Source organism: Nelusetta ayraudi, unplaced genomic scaffold (assembly GCF_046127955.1).
Source record: "Nelusetta ayraudi isolate G7.1 ecotype Tasmania unplaced genomic scaffold, CSIRO-AGI_Nayr_v1 ptg000068l, whole genome shotgun sequence".
Taxonomy (NCBI): domain Eukaryota; kingdom Metazoa; phylum Chordata; class Actinopteri; order Tetraodontiformes; family Monacanthidae; genus Nelusetta; species Nelusetta ayraudi.
The window spans coordinates 354,633-372,615 of record NW_027466118.1 but is presented as its reverse complement, the minus strand read 5'-3'; the positions used below and the strand labels follow the sequence as shown (position 1 = coordinate 372,615).

Sequence of the window (17,983 nt, the reverse complement as noted above, 5' to 3'; positions counted from 1 at the left end):
TTTTTTATTTTCTTCCTTTGGCGGGGCCTGCTGCTGCCTTGTCTTAATAAATAAAGAAGGAAACACATGAAAGTCGTCCATGGCTCAGCCACTTACTGCACTCCACCGCCGGAGCCCACTGATATTAATCCCCCAGCCCTCCCCACAGCGAGGTCACGCAGGTCAGATTTCAGCAATGTTTACGGAATAAGCTTCCGCAAAAAAAAAACATAAAAAAAAAAACAAGCACACGTCAAAGTCGTGCGTGAAACAATCTCGAGTCTCCATCCAGGAAAATATTATCCCGAACCCGAAAGGAATCCACGGATTCGTCCTCCAGACGGTGTTTTTTTTGGGCATCCGTCAAGGTCTGCTCATGAGTCACCGCTAATGTTTCTGCATTCATCACGCCTGCTATTTGCATTTCTTCCCCCTGTCCTGTTTTTTTTTCCTCCCCCCATCGCTCACTTCCCCCTGCAATTCGAAATCTCGGGGACAGACGTTCGTATTAGGCCGTATTTTTCATTCCCGTCACACAAAACATGAGATGCCCGACAGGAGAACATGCAGAACGCTGCGGCACTGAACGCGCACACGGAGAGAAATCCGGCTACCGCGATCAACGCCAGCTGGGCTCAAAGTGGGAGCCTGGCCTATTTCATGTGTGCTTTATTATCCCATCTTCTCGGCTGATTTATGGCTCTCACACAGCGCGCTCTCTTCTGAGCTGTTTATAACTGCGGGAGACAAAAAAAGAGGAAGAAAAAAAAGAGAGGGGAAAATCGAGGCTTTATTACCCACAGACAGAGTTGGTCTGTTTACACAGCAGACGGGCCTCTTTTGGGGCTGCAGCATCACTCTCTCTCTCACACACACACACCCGCACACAGCCCTAATCTGCCCCTCCAAAGGCAATAAAGTGTCCTCGTGCGGAGCATCGCTAAACTGCACCAGGATGGGCTACATTTCAAGACGCAACCCGATACTTATATATAAAATAAAAAATAAATGAAATAAATCCTCGGCTGGTGACTAGTCTCCTTATGATTCAGTTCCTGGAGAAGAACGGCACTTTGCTGCTTGGATCATTATTACGTATTAGTGCTCGAGTCACTGTTGCGCTCCCCACCCTCACTAAAATTAGATGTACCGTCCCAGCTTGTTGTTGCTGTTGCTGTTGTTGGGGTCGTTTGAGATCATATTAAAGACTGTTCGTCCCTGCGCGCGCTCACGTCTTCGACGAAGACCTGGGGGGGAAGCGACACTTTCGAAACTAGTTGGCCTGCAGTGCCACCCAGTGGTGAGAAGGGCTACAGCAGGAGCAAACACAACTATAAAGTTGACGCATTTTCAAAATTTACCATCCCATTATTATCCGTCAGAAACCGCTCGAGCTTTTCACTCCACTCGTTTGCTTCCTCTACATTTCAGACGGTTGACCGGGAACCAGTCGTGGAAATTTGTGCTTCATAAATGGCCCCGGTAGTTAGCGATAGCACCCAAAGCTACCTCGTTTCACCTTCTGAGACCAACTTGTTTACGTCCATTTCTAAATAATTTGAAGATACACAGCATGGCCTTTAGAAGGAGGTTAGATACACTGTTTTCTAAAGAGCTAGAGTTGTTTTTTGTTTTTGTTTTTTAATGATCATTATGGACTCTTGCCCTCCCGAACTCGGGACAAACACATTCTACATGGACGGTGGCTGTACCACCACCCCACCTCAACATTTAAGCCTATTTAGATTTTAGAATAGTTTGATGTATACGACACAACATCTATTTGTATATACATATTTTAATATATTTTTTGAATGATTTATTCTTTTATATCTACTTCTATATTGTGAGAGCTTTGTTGTTCACACCCCAACTGGTCATAGGCAGATGACAGCCCTCTGGAGTCTGGATCTGCTCTAGCTTTCTTCCCACAAGGGAGTTTTTCCTGGCCAGTCGCACCTTGCTTGCTCTGGGAGCCTAGTTGTTGTTTGTTTGTTTTTTCTAATTGTACAAAGCGCTTTGAGACACTTTTGGATGTGATTTAGCGCTGTACGAATAAAAGTTGATTGATTGATGTGAGGCTGCTGCCCAGGAGGGCGGATGGTGATAATATGGGGGTGGGGTGGAAGGACATTTGAAAGTCACTCCAACGATACAAATTAGTCAAATGGTCTGTTGAAGAGTTACACCAGTTTATTCAGCGGTACAGAGGGTTAACTAACTTGTTTGTTGGAAGGCTCTGCTGTTTGCAATACACTTGACACTAAGCAGTTTCTAAGTGCACACTGACAAGAGTTGTAAACTGAGCAACCAAAACACGGCAATACATAAATAAGGCTGAAGACACGACAGCCTCGGCGAGCGCTTCTCTACAGCCTTTCCCAAAAAGTGCCGATTAAGGTTTGATTTGATTTCACACATTAATGAAACTAAAGGGAGCGAATTGATTGGAACCGGATGAGAGCGCCTGATGACAAAGGGCGAAGCGGCGGCGGCAGCTCAGCCGGCGTTGTCTAACCTGTGTGGTACTATAATTGAAGCATGCGCGTTAATAAGGTGCTGCTGACTGCAAAAAAAAAAAAAGAGGATGAGAAGGATACAGAAGCCTCGAGCGCAGAGACGTGTCAGTGTTCACTTTGTTCCTGGTGGTGATTTCTGATTCTGCTCATTTCTACGCCTGTCCTCTTGTCTCTTTCACTCAATTCAGTGCATTAGTTGCACAGCCAAACTGCCCCGTATTTACATTTGATCAGCTATTTCCCACCATAAATCAAAGACGATAACGTAAACATCCAGAGTTGATAGGGACCAAGTGTGGAAATGTGTGATTTGAGACCTTAGATGAGTGTTTCAAAAAATAGATTCTGTACAAACAACCACGACAAATGCTACTAATACGTCAGGGATTGACTGACAACATGAAATGACTGTAAGTGATACATTTGAAAAGCAAAAATAAATACTTCAGATCGAAGTTTGTGTTTTCTTCAAGTGAAAAGTGCAAGACTTGGGTGGAGATACGATCACCTTTCTATATTAAGTTACATTTAGTCTGAAAATATCACGTTGCTCAACATAATAAACGTCCTCATCTATAGCTTCATGTCGTGGTCAGAACCAGACTACCATACAGAGACTGTTGCCAAGGGAATGGAAAGGAAAAACAGCTGCTGTCCGACTGTGAGAGTGAAGCGTTGAGCCGATGAGCAGAATCAGAGATCACTCGGAAATGAAAAGAATAAGACAGTTTAGAGGGATGCAGATGAGGTTCAGGGGGCGAGGGGTCCCAGCCTCAGCTCCACGTGGTGGGTGAGCCAGGTGGGCTCGGCCGCCGGCTCGGCTCCCTCCTCGCTCGACCGCACGGGAGCCGCCAGGTTGCGGAAGTCGTGTCGGATCTTGAGGGAGACCACCACGTCGGCGGCGTCCTCCTTCTGGGGGATCACTCTGATGAAGAAGCCGATCTTGTTGGACTTCCTGAAGGCGACCACACTGGGAGGTGCAGAGGGGGGTGGAGGGGAGAGCGACAGGAGGGTGAGGTCGAGGATGTCTGAGTGGGGTTTGGCTTCCGGGGTGCGAGCATGGACTTACTCTGGATCATCCTGGAAGTCCTGAGGTTCAGCCAGCTCATCGTACTCGGCCGCAGCGTCTTTCCCCGCCAGCAGCAGCTCCTTGGTGGGAACAATAACCTGGGAACAAAAAAAAGAAAAAAACTTTAAATGCCAAAGCATCTGCAATTAGGAGGAAAAATGGAGTCGTTGTCCCTTTTAAAAGTCTCTTTTTACTTTGATACTGCATTAAACAGTGCAGGTTATGATTCACAGTTGAGCACTTTGGTTTTCATTTAAATCTTCTAAAGAACCAATTCTGGACTCATCTTTTCGACATTAAATCCAAAATAAAGTTGTGAAGCAGAACTGTTAATTTCCCTGAGGAAGTCATCCCAAAGGGATCAATAAAGTCTATATCTATCTATATGTTGTAAAAAAAAATAAAAAAATTTTTACACAAGAGTGATGCAAGAGGCAAAGTCTGCTGCCCACACACACCTACGCACGCCCGCAGATAAAAGGCTGTTACATGAAACAAGCCGGATCATGTTTTGTGCTGGTTATTTCAACATGACAAGACAAATATTTGCACACAAACAAGGGAAAGCGGCAACTGTGATTTGACGCTTGGCATTTTCAGTTTGCACATTCGAGAAAAAAAAAAATGGGTCAAGATGACATTAGAGTGCAGATTCAGTTTGTGACTATTTGGGCCTAGGTGTGATTTTCTCTGTCTGACAGTTTGAGGCTGAGCACGTTTTATTTTGGAAGATCGTTCCACGGTTTCTCCATGCAAAAAAAAACAAAGGAATGTGCTGCCTCCTGTGGACTGAATGTGAAAGTGAACACCTGATTCTTGTTTGCACACAAGGCGGGTGTTTTGGCTCTGTGTGTAATGGTCCAGAAAGAAAGAATATGGTTCCTACTCCTAATTCCTAATTTAAAAATGGCACCATGCTCAGGTGAACTAATGCGTGCGCAGGAGGGAGGTGAGCGGCGGCGGTCGTGAAGGGGGCGCAGCTCGCTGCCCTGCAGGTGTTTCGGTCGTCCCATGAGGCAGAAGCTCGGCGTCGGCGCTCGGTTCACTCGGGAAGCAGAAATTGAGCTGAAATGGGTCGTAAAGACGCTCCGTTCTTTGGCCCGCAGCTCTTCCTTACCCCGTCTGGCCCTGTGATGTCATCACTAAACAGGCCAAGACAAACAGCCCGCGGTGCAGCGCGAGGGCCTGCAGCAGGAGCAGGCGGCCCGGCAGACCGTTAACTTGCAGTAACACGGCGCCGTGAGCCGCGTCGCTGACAGCTGACAGATGGAGGGAAATGGGACACAGCCGCTCGCGTACGGCGCGATAACAAGGCTATATATTCCATAAGGAGCGGGGCCATATTAAAAGGAGCCCGTATCTTCCGGCGCCGGTTAACAAGATGGTGGGGGATCGAACGCGCGGCGTCGGAGGACAGGCAGGTGGCGCACACGTCTTCGGTGCTGCAGCTGCGGCGGCAGTTAAAAGGTGCCGCCAGAGCGGGAGCTGCTTTAAATCCAAGCAGAGAAGGTCGACCGTAAAAAACGACACGCAGGTATTTCTTCTTTACTGCGGCGCACTGGGGTTATTGTTTTTGCACAAATCTCTCAGATGTAACACAATCTTTACATACAACTCTTGTTATTCGGCTCTGGGGGACTACGGCTTGCTCTCACACTGCGTAAATATTTACTTCACACTCCCTCAGGTCTGAAATCATTTTAGGGAGGTAAACGCTCGAGAGAGGTTGGCAAGGCAATACATCACTAGCCGCATTTCCGGGAAACCTAAATATCGCAATAATAAACTGGTAATGGAAACATCTAAATTACGAAGAAAAAACACTCTCAAATATGGCTAAAAGGGTTTGACGCTCTCATGAGGTGATGTTTTTAGACGCATTAATATAGAGGTATATCGCAAAAGTGACGTACGGGGTCACATGACCACTTCAATTCAAGTGAAAATGGCGCATTTTGTTTGGACAGCGGAGGAGACGGAATATTGTTTACAAGGAATCAAAGAGAAAAATATAACGACCATTCTTGACGGCAAACAAACTTAAACAAACCAAATTCTCGTCAAATCTTACGGCTTTTGCGCTTTTCAATGGAAACACCCGCAAATCGCAATTGCACTTCGTTGAAATTTTAGAAATATCGCTTTTATTTTGCAAAAAAACTGTAATGGAAACGCAGCTTGTGTGTCTGTGTTTTCTTTTTAGCTGGCAACACGGTCATGATGACACAATGACGCATTCTGGCAGAAATATCCCCCCACAATGTGATAAGCTACAACTGTGCAAACATTTGTCCCTGATATTGAACGCACAACTAAAAATAATGCAATGAAATATGAATCTGCCTTCATCTAATGGTGTTGTATCAAGTTACATGTTGAATTCCGGACTGTAACACGCACTGATCGAGTCCCGCACCTCCGTCGGTGCAATTTTTGACTGTCAATACCTTGGAGGTGCTGTTCATGTTATCAGGGTCGTCCTCTTCACAGGCGGCCAGTGTGACATGAGTGACAGACTCCACTGGGTTGGTCAGGGTGAGCAGCACTTGGCTCTCCTGGGAAAGGGAAAAGCAACAAGATCAGTGGGAAAAGATACAACATGGCAAAAAATAACATAACTGCTACACCGTGCTGCAATTACTGCTCTATTTTGAGTTATTTTGTACAGTCTGAGCGGAAATCGAATAAAAAGCATTTTTACCCCCTCTGCACTCAATCCACTTTAGTTGTAAACAACATTGTGCGTATTTTAATATTATAATTAGAAGACAGAATTCTTACAACACGCCAAAAAAAAAAAAACAAGTCTGCAGAGTTAAAATAAAATAAAAAAATAAAAGCATTAACTTCAGCGGTGTGGCAGCTCTGACTGCAGGAAAGCTAGGAATGACATTTTCATGGCTAACAAGAACTAGCCCGAGAAGCTGCAGTAGAGTTCAGGCATGGCTTTAGAAAAAGAAGCAATATATATTTTTTTTTTATTATTTTAAACTGCAGCCTTGTATCCACCATGTATCCATCTTATTCTCCAGGTTCTGCGCTGGAAATGACTGTGTGAGGGGGGGAATAAGCTGGTCCCACGGGAGACCGAATAAATGACACCTATGGAAATTGTCACACTTGCCGCACATGCTTGCATGTTTCATGCTTACCTTCATGTAGCGCAGGTTTGGAATGGACATAATTCTCACTTCAGGGATGTAACTCCTGCGGGGGAGCGGATAGAAATCTGGATTCATTGCACCATTCAAACATGTTTAATGAAAGTGTTGACCTGATCTGATGAGTTGCTGGCCAACAACAATCACACACCAGGAGGTTGTGCAAACAGCGGCGTGAAATAGCAGAGACAGCAGGGTACATTTGTCTATAATTTAAGGTTATTTTCTATCATAAAAAACCCAATGGAATATCAAAACATGGGCTTTTTTTGTTGCACTTGGCTAAAATATATAACACTATGAGCTTAAATGGAAGTATACTCAACCGGTCTGTGTTTTTCTTCATTAAAATAAGATCAAAATATATGAGAACACATGTTTTCATGGTGCAACTCATAAGCTGATACTCACACAGCCACCAGCTGGATTTTGAACTTGATTGAAGTTGGATTAAACTCTGGCTTGCTCAAGTTGTGCTCGCATTTCTGACAGAGGAAATGGGAGAAAAACAGCCGGTCAGCGTGTTTATCTATATTAAGCGCAACAACAGCAACCGCAACAGTTAACAGTAAAAGACGCTGATGAGTGTTTTTACCCTGCACCGCAGCGAGCGCTTCATCAGGAGGTGTTTGTGCCTGGGGTGAAGCTGAGACGCCCCCGCTGGCTGGAAGTCAGGCTGCAGGAGGCGCTGGCGGAGTGTCGTCACTGGGTGGGATGATTTGGGGGGGGGGGGCAAGAAAAGTCAGGACTCACCCTCAACAACTTCAACACCCTCAACTCAACAACTGTGAGGATTTTCAACGAGCCTCACCCTCCGGCAAACTGATGGGCCTGGTGTAACAATCCTCAGGCAGGGGTTCCACTTCATCGAGGGCCTGGGCAGGCTCGATGGTGATCTCCTTCTGGTCCTCGCCCTCCTTCAGGCTAAAACCAGTTGCAAGAAAACAAGAATCAGCAACCTAGTCCATTTTAAAAAAAATTGCATTAAAAAAAGAATATGCATTTCTGATCTTGAGGCGACCACAAAGCAATTGCAGCAGATGAACTACCCTACTTTTGTCACTAGATGGTGGTGTGAGCAACATTCTACAACTGTGCTCCAAAGAGTACATGGGGAGCTGGTGATGGAGACTCAGTATAATGGACACAAGAAAAAGTGCTCTCAGTAAGGAGGAGCCACTCACGACAGGCCGGCCAGACTTGAGATGGGAGCTCCGGGCCTCTGTCGCTGCAGTCGGGTTCCAAGGCCGTATTTTTCCTAGTTATTAAAGAGAGAGGAGCAAAATGAGTGTTTACAGCCAAAACAACTAAAATACAGCTACTATAAACTAAGGTTGTGACATCATCTAAAGTACATCTACAACCACTTCCTTAAAGTTGGGGAAAGCTAGGACAACATTCAACAATAAAAGAAAGGAAAAGCCATTTAATTCAATCTTTTAATAGTTATTTATCTAAATAACCAACAAAGGGATTCGTTGATCTTTAAGTGAGACACCAACAGGAGTTTTTATGCCCATAAGAAGACCACAATATGACCTTATTCAGGGTTGAAAGTGATTTTTGCTCTGGTTAGGACATTTAAAGTGGCTGAGTCCTAAATAGAGCTTTAGATTTGTAGCAACTATGTTAAACAAATTGAAAGAGCAACTAAAAAACAAGGTTAATTCAGAGATACAGAAAATGTACATAATGAAGAAAAAACATTTTAAGAAAACAATGTTTTAGTTGTTTCTGTTGATGAAACAGGATGTTTTGCAGTGTAGATGAGGAGGCATAATAAGCTTTGACTTCAGCCCAAATTATTCCTGCTAATGACTGCTCCACTCTATTGACTTGATGTAGAACTATTGTTCAAAATTATGGCCAAAAAAAAACCTTTGAAATTAAACTTAATTTTTTTTTTTTTTTTTTTTTTGCCACAGCTGTGCAAATAAGTCACCGTTTAATAAAATAAAGCCAGCAAGGACCACGTGACCGATACATTTACAGAAGTCCAGCCTTCATCATGGCGACGAGCCTTCAGGAAGCTTTACTTTATCTTCTGTTCCTCTAATGAGCATAAATACTCCTACTGTGTGCATCTCAGTGTCCTTTACCCGCAGAGGCATTCATGTGATACGTGAGCTCACTCGGTACCAGATTAGACTGGAATGGGGATAAGGAGAGAAGGCAGCACTACTGCAAGGATGAGACGACTCAAGTTGTGAAAAATACGACTCACCACCACATGAATTGTGTGTTGCTGGGAGGGAAAACAAACCAAAATATCAGAGTGCATAAGCAAAGGAAAAAGGAGAGAACAAAGGATCAGGTGAAACACCAAGTGATTAGCAAACATTAGTGGCATTTTGGTGGCATGCAACAGCAACGAAAATGCATCGACGACAGCACAAACAGTGGGCTAATTAAGTGCCTCAACCACAGTGTTTGCTTTATAAGCATTTTTCATTGCAAAAGCAGGATGTAGGAGGTATAAATTACAGAAGCTCAAAAAGTATTAAGACACCGCCAGGATAAAAACATCCATAGATGCAGTTGAAACTGTCCAAGAAGAAGTGTTAAAAGGAAATATCTATTTACTCTTCTTGTTCTCTACCCACACACACACACACCAACGTCAATCTCAGACCAAAGAGTGTAGAAAACAACAAACAAGCATTTGGTTTGGTTTGCTGAGCTGATGTCCTTCAGAAATGTAGCAAATGTATCTCAAGTGGTGTTCCAGTAACAATGTAAGTATAATGGCAGCCGGTTATTTTTAGACAGTGTTCTAACATTTAGCAACATATTTCTTCAAGACAATGGCAGGTTGACATTTAAGAAGGTGAAGGACTGCATATGAAATATGTGAGAGGGCAGTTTGGAGGCAGCACAGTACCGAGAAGGCCAGAGGCATGCACTGTCGTCTCCTGGCCAGCTTCTTCCGATCTCTCTCCTGCTTCTCTCTGTGCGCCAGCTGCTGGTAATACTCAATCAACTTGTTGATCTGTGAAAAAGTAACGTACGAAACACATCATGGAATCAATCATATTCCTGCACTTTCAAAGAAATTATCAAAAACAGATCATATTGCATTCTGCAAAGCAAATTCCAAAGGTTTGGAGAGTGGGGAAAAAAAATAAATTTGACCTGAAAATCACAAGTTATGAAATAATATGAAGTGGAGAATGATGGCTAATGAAAAAGAATGTTGGCCTCGGTCATCTATTCCCGTTTCTTTTGCCTCTGGCCAGGTCTGTATGTGCGTGTCATTTACTCACAAAAATATGAATTCAACAAGAAGCTCTGTGTGATGGAAAAACATGTGAGCGGCTCGAGGAAACGGAGACCGGCCGCAGGGGGTAAAACTCACTCGTTGAGTGTAGGGATTCTCTGGCTCCTGCCATCCACCACTCGCTGCACAGAGAGGGAGGCGGGGGGGGGGGAATTAACTCAGAAACTCAAAGAGTGAAAAATCTGCTGCCCGAATGTATTATTTAAACTCTTATCGCACGCACCCACTGATTTGTCCGCCATGCCAACATCCCTGGAGGTCCAGCGACAGAAACCACAGGCGAGGTAGTACGCCTTCTTCATGGCTGTTTTGGTAGGATCATCCGGTAGAGGGGCAGGAATGTTGGTGGCCCGAGTGGACAGCGTGTGCATGCAGCACGGGCAATCAAAACAATTTGCACACCTATAATACAGACAGATGGTAGGTTATTACAATGACGGAGAAGAGCTTGCACTATCACTGTTACCTTGGTACGCATCTGTTTAGCAGTTTCCACCTCACCTGTTCTTTTTCAGCTTAGCCTCTGCAGAAGGCATGTTTTCCAGGCAGCTTGGACAGTAGTGCGAGTCCACCTATTCGCAGGAATACAGGATTAAAAGGAGTCAAACTCTGTCACGTCGTACTAGTGTTACTTTATGCAATGGCCTCTAGGTGTGACAGTCCCATCACACCGTTAAAAGATGATCATCAGTCGTTTGACGTACACATTTGTTTGGACACTACGATAGAATCGCAAACACTGGGAAACAATGCAAAACCCAAGATGTTCAGTATTTATTGTAGGGCTCAATCGGGTCACTAAATGAAGTGAAGTGACAAGATATCCTGACCTAGCTCGCTCTGGGTGTGGTGTCCATGACTGGGGGAAAATTCCAGGGTTTGAATGTGGATTTTCGTGGCGATATGATGACCAATGGCAAATACATTAACTGAAGCTCTTATGTTCTTAAAACATTGCATTAATGTACTTAATGGTACAGCGAACGACACAGTTAGACCGTTAAACTCAGAGGTAGCGGTGGCATACTAGCATGTTTGCTAATGTTGCTGTGCTAAACGTCCGGCATACGCCACCGGAAGTCACATCGTATGCAGCCAATGAAAGGGAGGCGATTTGGCAATTGCATTGATTGACGAGCGACTTAACCGTACAGCGCACGAGAAGCTCCGCCGAGCCCGCCCTACGTCAAAGCTAGCAATCAAGCTAATAACAAAATAGCGGCTAGCCACAAACGACTAGCAAAGGAAACTAGCCATTGAAAATCAGAGACGGCGAAAGCGTCCACGTACCTCGTGAGACACGCATTCCAAAGACCGCAGCTCGCTGCAATAGCGACAGAAGTATAACTGAGACAAAGGGGCTCTGAGCTTTTTCTCTCCCCGTACCAGATAGACTACTCTATCCGGCTGCAAAAGGGACGCCATCTCAGCGATTGAGTCCGAGGGCTCAACGCTGACTGTCTAGCTGTCTGGCTCAACACAGAGACTGCGCTGTTGGAATAAAGCTCGCCGATCATCGCTCATAGCGCTCGATGTCGCCCTCATGTGGTCAAATGGGTTATTTCAGCAACTTTTCACCGGCATTGCATTCCAGCTGAGGAAATCAATTACTTTCTAGGAAAACTGAGGACTTTAAAGACATTTTAACTCTTGTTTACAGATCACTCTGGACCAGAATATTTTATCCTGGTTCAACTTCCTCGCCACGTCCAGTTTCTATCTATCTATCTATCTATCTATCTATCTATCTATCTATCTATCTATCTATCTTATAGAATACATTTGAAGAAAAGTGATACAAACACACTATCATGTGTGCATTGACATGGCGAATGCATAGGTAAATACACTGCTGGCCAAAAACAATAGTTCACACACTTAGTATTTAGTGGGACGGCCTTCGGCTTTGAGTACAACAAGCATTTGCTGCAGCATTGTTTTCTGCAATGTCACAAGATCTATTTCCATCCTGTGTCTGCATTCATTTTTCACCAAGATCTTGTTTTGATGATGGGAGGGTCAGACCACTGCGCAAAGCCTTCTCCAGCAAGTCCAAAAAAAAGAAAGAAAGAAAATTATGTAATCCACAATTTTAACTCAATGAGTCCAGGCACTGTCAGCTTGGAATATGTCCATGGCATCAGGAAAGAAAAACATTCCATTGATGGAATTACCCGGTCATTCAGTATGTTGAGGTCATGGATGTATTATAATAATTGAGGTTGTTAGCTGACCTCATCCTTTGGGCACATAATGTTACTGAACCTAGACTCGACCAACGCCCATGCAGCAATGATCCAAATTGCTCTTACCTATTTGCTTAGTTAAATCCAGCTGGTGACTCCCCCCCCCCACCCTATCTACAACAATGATCGTGTTTGAATGGAGCCAAGTTTAAAGTGTGGGCCAGTTCAAGGCAGTATTACTTTGCATGTGCATCTTGCATGGCCAGTCAATATCAGTATTTGCTGTGCTTACAGGCTTCATTTGGTGAAATCCGTGAACTGTTCTGTCTGTCATCAACATTTCGGAATTGAATTTTGGAATCAATACAAACATAAACATACTGTCCCGTCGTGTCGGCCCTTGTCAGTATACTGATGGAAATCGGAAAGAAATTCTGATTTCCATGAGTAGCTAGTATTTTTGTAATTCTCATGATACTACAACAACACTTACAACCAAGCCAAGTCATTGACTCTTCCCTTGCAATCAGACTCATGCTTAGTTGGCCACGTTATTTCCCAGTGTTTCAACTGATCCATTCGTCATCCATTTCCTGTGATTGTTCTTGCGCTCTTGGTTGTGAAAGGGGTTGAAGCCAACCACAGCTAACTTTATAGAGAAAGGAACATCGGCAAACTAGTCATTCCATTAGGACCCAGCTAATGGTAAAAAGATTCAAATTATTTAATTTTATCTTTTTAATTATTTATTTTCTTCTTTTACAGGGCACAGGGGGAACCAGGGGGGACTCTCGCTCGGGGGCCCGCTTTGCCGGCGTTGGGGGCGGGGGTGCGGCTGTGGCCCCGGGGGCCGGGGGGGGGCTGTCCCCTGGCGCGGGGGGGTCCCGGGGCGGTGGGGGTGGCTGGGGGGTGTGGGCGGTGGAGGGGGCCTGTTGATGCGCCATACTGGGTCCGTAGGGGGGGGGCCTCTGGGTGCCCGGGCCTGCCTTGGGTACCGATCCTCCCGGTGGGTGAAGGGGCTGGGTCCTGTCATGGGGATGAGTCTGGTCTCGCTTGCCCAGGGGGGCCCCCGTCCGGGGGCCAGGCTCTGCTGCCTGTCCGCCCTGGGTGGTGTCCCTTCTCCTTGGGGTATCTGCCTCCCTGTCATCTTGCCCTGGCTCCTCGTGGGGCGGGTGCCCTGCGGCCCGGGGGCCTGCTGCTCCGGGCCTCTTCCTGGCCGGCTTTGCGGCAGGCCCCCCCCCCCGGCTCGTCGCTGGCGTGGGGCGGTTGCGACCTCGGAGACCGCACTAATTGGCAGCCTACTTCCAGTGACGTACTTAAACACACCCACTCCCACATTCAGGTACACACACCACCACATCCACACACACACACACACACACACACACACACACACACACACACACACACACGTACACACAGATGCAAGCATGCACACACACACAAGTATACACACATGCAAATATACAGACACACCCGCACACACGCCCACACACACACAAGTATACACAAGCGCGGGTACACTGTTGCACACTATTGCATAGCTTATTGTCTTATTTATCCATGAGTAGATTATTATCATTGTTATTATTACTATCATCATTATTATTATTATTATTATTATTATTACTATTAACGTTATTATTATTATCATCGCTATTATTATTATCATCACTGTATGAACTCGCATGTATGTTTGTATGGGTATATATGCACTATCTGACAATTAGCTATGCATATTTACGATCTGTTTTGTTCTCTTTTAACACAATTGTATATTGTTGCCAGTTGCCTCCTCTACTCCTCTCTCTCTCTATCCCTCTCATCATCCCCCATTCAAATCATTAGTGGCGTACAATTGACGAAACATTTCTTCTTATGTGGAAATACAGATAGATATATTGTAACAAAAATATTTATTTGCATTGATTTTAACAGTTGTAAGGCACTTTCAGTTGCATTTTAGTTTATGTCTTAGTTTGATGAAAAATTGATTGCTTGATTGATTGCTTGATTGCTTGATTGCTTGATTGATTGATTGATTGATTGATTGATTAAAACCTATGTGAGTGACATACGTCAGAGAGTTTAGTGAAAACACAGTCTCTCTACCTGGTTACCGTCGAAGAAAAGTTGCTGTCCTCCAACTTTCCACCTGAAGCCAGCCAGCAAGTCCGTGCGCTGTGACGTCACGGGTGGGAGTCACCCGAAGCGGCTGCTCGCGACGGTTATAAATGGGGAAGAGCGCAGCGGACGGACGGACACACGGCGAGCGGTCGGTCCGGTGTGATGGCGGAGGGAGGAGGGAAGAAGGGGCCTCGGTCCTTATCGCCGCTGCTCCTGCTGTTATTGCTGCTGCGACCCTGCAACTCGCAAGTACAGGTACTGTTTATATCCGCGAACCAATTCCCTGCGTTTCTGTGTGGTCTGTCCTATCATATCCATGTTAAAACGACAGTTATAACGCTTTAATTAGCAGGTGGTGCCGATGACGCGTCAGTCACACCTGCCACGGATTAGGCTTAATTAGAAGAGTGGGGGTTGGGGGGGCTCACGGAGGTCGTAAAAGCGTAGTTTAAATCAAAATGTTTTTGGTCAAACCTGTGTTTTTAATCCAAGAATGAGCAGGAATTCCATTCGCACACCCTTCCATTCTGTTTTATTTATCCGACGTAAATTACGCAATGTTTACGCTTGTGTGCTGGGGGGGGCGTTTTGGTTGTTTTGAACTTTTTCCAGATCTTGCCTTCCGGCCGCGTCTGTTATGCTAATGAAAGACCTTTTGGTCTCTGGGCAACTGTAAAATTTGTCTTCTTAATACCTCGCCTCGTCTCTTTGTGTTGTGCCGGATGCACAGTACATGTCTAAAAGCCATTAGTCTAGGAAAAGTAAACACCTGCTCATCTGCGACCCTCTCAAGCTGTCTCTCATTCCGCGCATTTGTAATAATAATAATAATAATAATAATAATAATAATAATAATAATACACTGGATTTGACGAGAAGTGAAGAAAAAAGATATTTAAACAAAAATAAAATAAAAACCAAAAAGCACACAGTTGCATTCTGCACATATGCCAATCTTTCGTTGCCATGAAAGAGTACACAGTGACTTTTCTTAAATCCACAAATTCGGAGCCACTGCAGGTTCCAACAAGTGCTGCAAACTGGTTCATTGGATTAACAAATAGAGCAAACTGTTCTGTTTCTTTATTATTCCTGGACTGCGGGTAAATGTTTGGATGCAAACTGGCAGTAACCTGCCACAACCCCTGTTGGCCACAGTATTTACTCTCAGCTTTAAATTGTAGCTTAACAATGCAGGGAAACAGAGGTTTTAAGTGGTTCTTAAATTCCTATTTTTCTTTATGTTTTTTGTTTATCGTTTTGTTTTATTATTTTGTCCGGGGCTCAAACAGACTCGTCTTATGATCACAGCAATGACAAGTGACTTTGAAAGCATTTTTTTGTACCCATTGCCAAATTTGCTTATTCAACTTAAAATAATTTTTTAAAATCAGATTATGCCATCTAAATTCTATTACAGAATTTGTTAGATGATAAAAATGAAGACGTTTTCATTAAAGTAGATGATAATGTCAGATCTATCACCAGAGTGTCTGGACCAAAACAAAGATTATAAACATTACTATTAGGAAATAAAGGTCACAGGTACCTCTGCAGGTAAAACAATATTTGTGTAAAAAAAATAAAATCATGCAAAGTTTAAAATATGTTTATTTTAATTTTGACTCAGAAGAAGGAGAAAAATAATGTTAATGATATGATTATAAATTCTTATTGTATCATTTGATTAAACGTTTGTTTTTGTGCTGCCCTCAGGACTAAAACCACAAACTTTTGCTCTAAAATTTGCTATAAAAATAAGTGGACCTGTCAGGATAATTATACTTTTTTGGTTTTCTTGTTGCATAAGTTCCAGGATGTGTGTCCGAATGAGTAAATATAGTGTGTGTGTGTGTGTGTGTGTGTGTGTGTGTGTGTGTGTGTGTGTGTGTGTGTGTGTTCCACTGCTGGCCAGCTGAAACGCTAACCTATTCCTGTCTGTATGTATTTGTATATGTATTTGCAGTGCCATGAGTCTGTCGATGGCACCATCTACGATTTCCGTGCGCAGATTCTGAATAGCAGCCGCTATGTGAATTTCAGCGACTTGAAAGGCATGAGCATCCTCTTCGTCAACGTCGCCACATACTGAGGTTACACCAAACAGTATCTCGGTAAGAATGGACCTTATTTTATTAGGTCAAAATTGAAAATAACTGCCCCCTCCCCTCCCCCCGCCCTGCTAAAAAAAATCTCAATACACTTTCATTCTTTCCATCAGATCTGAATGCACTACATGAAGATTTGGGATCTTACAACTTCACCATCTTTGGCTTTCCCTGCAACCAGTTTGGAAAACAGGAACCGGGGGCAAGAGATGAAATCCTTCCTGGATTAATGTAAGAAATGTTTACCCTCAGTCAGTCAGCACGGTTTCAGCGTGATCAGGTAAGGCATCACGTGGCAGTGCGTTGGGATTCTGTCTGTGGCCTCTGGTGCATGCGAGGAATTTGTCTCAGGTTCCACCGAGCACAGCCAGACTGTATTTGCTCAGCATGAAGCAGGCGCAGGGCAGCTGGCCGGGCCTTTAAGTGTTCAGAGGCATGTCCACTGATAAAGCCCCCCCTCTCTCTCGGTTCCAGGCATGTCAGACCAGGCAATGGATTCTCTCCAAACTTCTGTCTGTTTGAAAAGGCTGATGTGAATGGCAGGAAGGAGCAGAGGGTCTTCACATTCCTGAAGGTACACTTACACTATGGTTGACTTAGCATTTTGGAATGTCATTGAGTCCTACTCAGAGCAAAAAGACTGATAAGTGTGTGCATGTCTCGCCTTGACTTCACTCGCTCTGATTCTGTGAACTTTACGCGTGTGTGTGTGTGTGTGTGTGTGTGTGTGTGTGTGTGTGTGTGTGTGTGTGTGTGTGTGTGTGTGTGTGTGTGTGTGTGTGTGTGTGTGTGTGTGTGTGTGTGGTAAAAAAGAAAATTGCGCATAGACTTATCCCTCATCTCTCCCCAGAGAATTGTTAATTCTTCTTCTTTCAATAACTTCATCAGCATCATCAAAATATCCATAGCAGTGTGATGTGTGTGTGACTTCCCCTCTCATGCAGAACTCCTGCCCTCCGGTCGGAGATAGCTTCGGCGACCCCTACGGCAGACTTTTCTGGCAGCCGATCAAGGTCAACGACATCAAGTGGAACTTTGAAAAGTTCCTGGTGGGGCCAAATGGGAAGCCGGTGATGAGGTGGTACCCAAGCGTCAGCATGTCCACCGTCAGAGCTGACATCAGAAGATACCTTAGCAGCTTGGCCTCTAATGATAGTTCAGATTAGACTGAACAGTTACAGCGTCCCAATGGCGAACAAACATAAAGTCAGCAGCTTTTGACCCACGAGGGTGGCATGTTAAATGAAGAAGAGGCTTGAAAACAGTTAACTCTGTGGTGCCTCTTTGGATTCTGGGTGTCAGGGGAGCTCTTCAGTGCATTCGGGCTGCCCTGAATAACCCACAGCACCATGTTGTCTTCTCTCCTCAAAACCTGATGTCACTTATGTCACATGTAACTTTCAATAAATCATGCAAAACGACTTACCGATGTGCGGCTCATTCTTTACCAGAAACAACTGTCAGAGTAAAGGGGGATCAGAAGGATACTTGCTGCTCTCTATTGTCATTGTTAAAAAAAAAAAAAGAGGTAAACTACCGGTAACTTAAAAAAAAGGC

At 44.5% G+C, this 17,983-nt stretch overlaps 2 protein-coding genes across 3 annotated transcripts; one reads left to right on the top strand and one right to left on the bottom strand.

The window, feature by feature from the left end:
• Nucleotides 1-2,154: 2,154 nt before the first annotated feature.
• dctn4 (dynactin 4) lies at nucleotides 2,155-11,498 on the bottom strand. 2 transcript variants are annotated; one of them, XM_076041510.1, is made up of 14 exons: nucleotides 11,296-11,498; nucleotides 10,507-10,577; nucleotides 10,229-10,407; nucleotides 10,084-10,127; nucleotides 9,610-9,717; nucleotides 8,953-8,973; nucleotides 7,913-7,986; nucleotides 7,540-7,652; nucleotides 7,324-7,433; nucleotides 7,140-7,213; nucleotides 6,720-6,774; nucleotides 6,015-6,122; nucleotides 3,568-3,665; nucleotides 2,155-3,468 (listed from the first exon to the last, which is right to left on the bottom strand). In XM_076041510.1, the coding sequence occupies exons 1-14, from the start codon at nucleotides 11,428-11,430 to the stop codon at nucleotides 3,249-3,251; spliced, it is 1,410 nt and encodes a 469-aa protein (XP_075897625.1). In that variant the 5' UTR covers nucleotides 11,431-11,498; the 3' UTR covers nucleotides 2,155-3,248. The 2 variants fall into 2 exon arrangements, with proteins under 2 accessions (XP_075897625.1, XP_075897626.1); XM_076041511.1 differs by lacking the exon at nucleotides 8,953-8,973.
• A 2,933-nt stretch (nucleotides 11,499-14,431) lies between these two features.
• gpx3 (glutathione peroxidase 3) lies at nucleotides 14,432-17,847 on the top strand. Its single transcript, XM_076041567.1, has 5 exons — nucleotides 14,432-14,573; nucleotides 16,285-16,432; nucleotides 16,540-16,657; nucleotides 16,901-17,000; nucleotides 17,371-17,847. The coding sequence occupies exons 1-5, from the start codon at nucleotides 14,481-14,483 to the stop codon at nucleotides 17,590-17,592; spliced, it is 681 nt and encodes a 226-aa protein (XP_075897682.1). The 5' UTR covers nucleotides 14,432-14,480; the 3' UTR covers nucleotides 17,593-17,847.
• The last annotated feature ends 136 nt before the right edge of the window (nucleotides 17,848-17,983 follow it).